The 4,639-nt window shown below is 47.9% G+C and overlaps 1 protein-coding gene across 1 annotated transcript in view; it reads left to right on the top strand.

The window, feature by feature from the left end:
* ZNF114 (zinc finger protein 114) overlaps positions 1-4,639 on the top strand; it is a 12,693-nt gene that overhangs the window by 7,197 nt on the left and 857 nt on the right. Inside the window, exons 4-5 of the mRNA XM_027776465.1 lie at positions 2,976-3,102; positions 4,014-4,635. Of these exons, the coding sequence (XP_027632266.1) occupies positions 2,976-3,102; positions 4,014-4,635 (749 nt within the window). The remainder of the gene's footprint in view (positions 1-2,975; positions 3,103-4,013; positions 4,636-4,639) is intronic.

Below are 4,639 nucleotides of genomic sequence, written 5' to 3'. Positions count from 1 at the left end.
ATTTACCTCCTAAATTCCCCACCTACCATACCATTAGGTTGACAATTAAATTTCAACACGGGCTTTGGAAGGAACATTCAGACCATAGCAGGCCCTCAGTCAATATGACTGGCATCCTTAAAAGGAGAGGAAGAGACATGAAGAAAGTCCACATGAAGACAGTGAGAAGGTAGCCATCTACAAGCCATCCAGAGAGGCTCCAGGAGAAATCAACCCTGACAACTCCTTGGTTTTGGACTTCCAGCCTCCAGAATTGTAAGGACATAAATGTCTGTTGTTTAAACCACCTAGTCTGTGATACAGTAGTCCTCGCTGATTCATGGAATAGACATCCCAAGACCCCCAGTGGATAACTGAAACTGAAGATAATACCAAACTGTTTACACACACACACACACACACACACACACAAGGATCTGGGGGTCTTCAAAAAGTTCATGAAAATGCACATTATAAAAAAAAATTATCCAGGGACCAGCAGTTAGAGTAATGGCTATGTCACTGGACTCCCATGTAGTTGACCACGGTTCGAGTCCCAGACCTGGTGGCTTAAAACACGCGGGGCATGTGTACATACATACCCAAGATCCCAAGAGGAGAATGGAGGAGAAAGGATTGCGGTGTGGCCATCCCCCCTGGAGGGTGATTTCTCGCTTTCTGTCTCTCTGTCTCTATCTGTCTGTCTGGCGAGCGCACGCACCCTATGGCAAAAATCCTCTCCCCCCCAAAAAAAAAATTATCCATAAATTTTTTAAATTTTTGCACCAGGGTCAGCAGATGGCATAGTGGTTAAGGTGCTGAATTCTCACATGGTTGACCACGATTTGAGTCCCAGACCCAGAGGCTTGAAATTCACACCGGGCACGTGTGCATGTGTGTCCAAAATACTGAGAGAAGGGATTGTGGTGTGACCATTCTCCGGCGGGAGGGGAGTGATTTCTTGTTTTCTGTCTCTCTCTCTCTCTGCATCTTCAGCAAGTGCAAGCCCCCTATAGCAAAAATCTTTCCAAAAAAAAATTTTTGCACCAAAATAAACTCATACTGTAATTCCATTTTCCCACAAGTTTTCTGAAGTTCTCCCGTTTTTTCTTTTTTTTTAAAGAGGGATTTTTTTAATTTTTATTTATTCATTCATTTATTTTAATTTGACTAGAGAGAGACAGAGAAAGAGGGAGAGAAAGTGGGAAAGCAAGCCACCAGGTCCAGGACTTGAACTGTGATCGGCCATATGGGAGTGTCCAACACCTTAACCACCGCACCACCTGCTGGTCCCCCGTTTTTTCTTATATTTACATTTATATGATGACATGTAATGTGTAAGTCAGACACAATAAGAGATTAACAATGATAACTGATAATAAAACAGAGCAATTATAACGACACACTATGGTAAGTTACATGCATGTAGTCTTCCTATCAAGTATCTTCCTGCACTGTGTTCATCCTTCTCGTGATGACGTGAGACAATAAAGGTCCTGGGTGATGAGGTGACATGAGATGAATGACGTGGACATCGTGACGTAGCACTGGGCCATGACTAACCTGTTGACACATCAGGGAGGATCCATTTAATATTTTCAGACTACGCTTGACCACAGGCAACTGAAACCACTTGAAATGCAGCCACAGATACTGGGATCCTAGCATATTTTGTCATGGCTACCTTAGCAGATAACACAGAAGGGAACTGTGCACAGTCTCCTGGCAGACTGAACTCCAGGCGTGTGATTGCGGTATTCCTGAGACCATGAGTTGGGATGACGGGACTTAGAGAATGAGGATGGACAGAGAGGTGAAGGCATGGTCTACCTGCGGTGAAGCCACCCTTGCGGTCATCTTGGGAGCAAATGTGGACAGAGGAAGAGGAACCTGGTGGTAGAGGCCTTCCTAGATGACGAGAAACCCCAGACCTTGGCCATGCCTCCTCCAGCGCTGTGAGCCACCACCCTTCTGGGAGCGGGAGCACAAGCATGGGCAATGCCTGGATCAGTCTCCTAGGGCTGCTGCAATCAAAAAGCACAGAGTGTCTTGAAGCAACAGAAGCTTATTCTTTCACAGTTCTGCCTGCTGGAAATCTAAGGGCTGGTTTGTTCCAAGGCTCTGAGGTTCAGGACTGTTGCATGCTCTCCCCTGACTTGTGGTGTTTGCTGGCACCCCGATAGGTTCTTTGGTTTACAGACCCATCGCTCCAATCTCCACCCCCATTATCACATGGCATTCTTCCCTCTAGTGTTTGTGTCCAGATTTCCTCTTCTATTTATTTTATTTTTTAATTATTTTTAATTAAGTATTGTTATTCATTATTATTATTTAATATATTAATAATATTACTCTTTAATTTGCTACAGGGCACATGTGATCACCAAAGAGAGATAGAGAGAAAATGAGAAAGCAAGCTGCCAGGTCTGGGAGTGGCCCTGTTGGCCATGAGGGAGTCCAGTATCTTAACCATCATGCCACCTGCCGGCCCTCCCTTTTATTGTTTTTTTTTTTTAAGAATTATTTATTTATTTCTATTCGTTATTATTATTTTTTTAATTTGACCAGAGAGAGGGAGGAAGGGAAAGTAAGAAAGCAAGTTGCCAGGTCCAGGACTGCAGTCGGCCATGTGGGAATCCAGCACCTTTAACCACCACGCCACCTGCCGGCCCCTCCTTTTTATTTTTTTAATTGCTAGAGGGCACACGCACTCACCAGAGATAGAAAGACCGAGAGGAAGCAACCTCCAGGGCATATGGTCGCACCACAGTCTCTTCTGCATGTCTCCATCCTGTCAGGGTTTTGCACACCTGCACACATGTGCCGAGTATGTTTTTCCAGCCAATGGGGCCAAGAGTCAAACCACAGTTGGCCATGTGGGATCTGGCTTCCTTAAACAGTAGGCCATGTGGCCAGCTGCAGATTTCTTCTTTTAGGAGGTCCTTGGACTGGAACTTGCCCACTCCCATAGGACCTCATCCGATGTGTCGTTTCAGGACACGGTGACCTTTGCAGACGTGGCTGTGAACTTCACCAAGGAGGAGTGGACTCTGCTGGACCCTGCTCAGAGGAGTCTGTACAGAGATGTGATGCTGGAAAACTGCAGGAACCTGGAGTCTCTAGGTCAGGAGCCCCCTTCCTGCATTTAGCCAGTGACGAGACCACAACTAGTCGAGCACCTTCTCTGCTCAGGGGAGTGTGGTGGCTGCTCCCTGCCAAGCGAAAGACAGTGTTTCACCGCAGAACTGGACATCTTGCTCTCGCGTTACATTTTTATTCTCATCATGAAAAAGAGCTGCTCTGGGGACCAGCAGTTAGCGTAATGGCTATGTCGCTGGACTCCCATGTAGTCGACCGCGGTTCGCATCCCGGACCCGGTGGCTTAAACTCACGCCGGGCACGTGTGCATGCGTGCCCAAGATCCCGAGAGGAGAATGGAGGAGAAGGGATTGCGGTATGGCCATCCCCCCTGGGGGGTGATTTCTCGCTTTCTGTATCTCTGTCTCTCTCTGTCTGTCTGGCGAGCACACACGCCCTATAGCAAAAACCTCTCCAAAAAAAAAAAGAGCTGCTCTGGTTTGATGGTGTCACCCCAAAGTTCATGTACTGGAATTTGGTTGTATTGTGAAGGTATCTAGAGGAGACTTGGTCCAGATGGTGGTGCAGTGGTAATGCAGCTGGGCCCACACGGCAAGGAGGGAAGGTCCTGGGTTTGCATCCCAGAGTCTCCCTTGGGCTGGGATTTTTGGGGTTTGTTTTGTTTTTTCCCCTTATGTATTTAGGGGCAGCCAGTAGCATAGTGGTTAAGGCAGCTAGATCTCATGTGACTTGAAAAACACGCTGGGTGTGTGTACGTATATGCCCAAAATCCCAGGAAGAGTGTGGAAGAAAAGAGACTGTGGTGTGGATATCCCCCCCAGGGAGTGGTTTCTTGCTTTCCCTCTCTCTGTGAATCCATGTGCCTCAGGGCCAAAATCTAAAAAGAAATCATCATAAAAAAATCAGAATTTAACTTTTGTGCTACTTTATTTCAGACTCAGTGACTCAACGGAAAGCCCAAGACGCAACCTCTCAGCAGGACATTCTCACTGACAGCGCGCTTCACGGGGCAGACGGAGCACATCTCACGAGGGGCCATGCCCCGCCCTCTGCGTCCGGAGAAGACTGGAAACGCCACCAAACGGGTGAGACACACAAGCAAAGGGAGCGACGTCTGAAGCAAATCGCAATTGCCCATGAGAAGGGCCGGTCCCCAGGTCGAGTCTGTGAACATCAGGGAATAAGGACCAATTCCAGACCTGGCTCAGAGCTTGTGCCGTCGAAGAGAGACAGCGCGAGGAAGTGCACCCTGAAGTGTGGCTCACATGTTTTGAAACACTGTCCTGGCTTAAACAATTGTCAAAAACCACAAAGAAACAAGGACTGCGAGAGAGCCCGGCGGCAGGACATTGCATCGGTTTCCTGTGTGAGAACCCAGGCGGGGCTAAAATCACACACACAGACCGGCCATCAGAACATGGTGCGGGACACGCCCAGTGACACGGACAGGCGGGTGAACACACATGAAGGGAATCCATCCGGAAAAGTCTTCAGTGAAGACTCGCCCCTTCGGGTACACAGGACTCCCACGAGGGACAAAACGTATGACCCTGATCAGCAG

Source organism: Tupaia chinensis, unplaced genomic scaffold (assembly GCF_000334495.1).
Source record: "Tupaia chinensis unplaced genomic scaffold, TupChi_1.0 Scaffold000673_1, whole genome shotgun sequence".
Lineage (NCBI taxonomy): Eukaryota > Metazoa > Chordata > Mammalia > Scandentia > Tupaiidae > Tupaia > Tupaia belangeri.
This window is presented reverse-complemented; position numbering and strand designations above follow the sequence as displayed.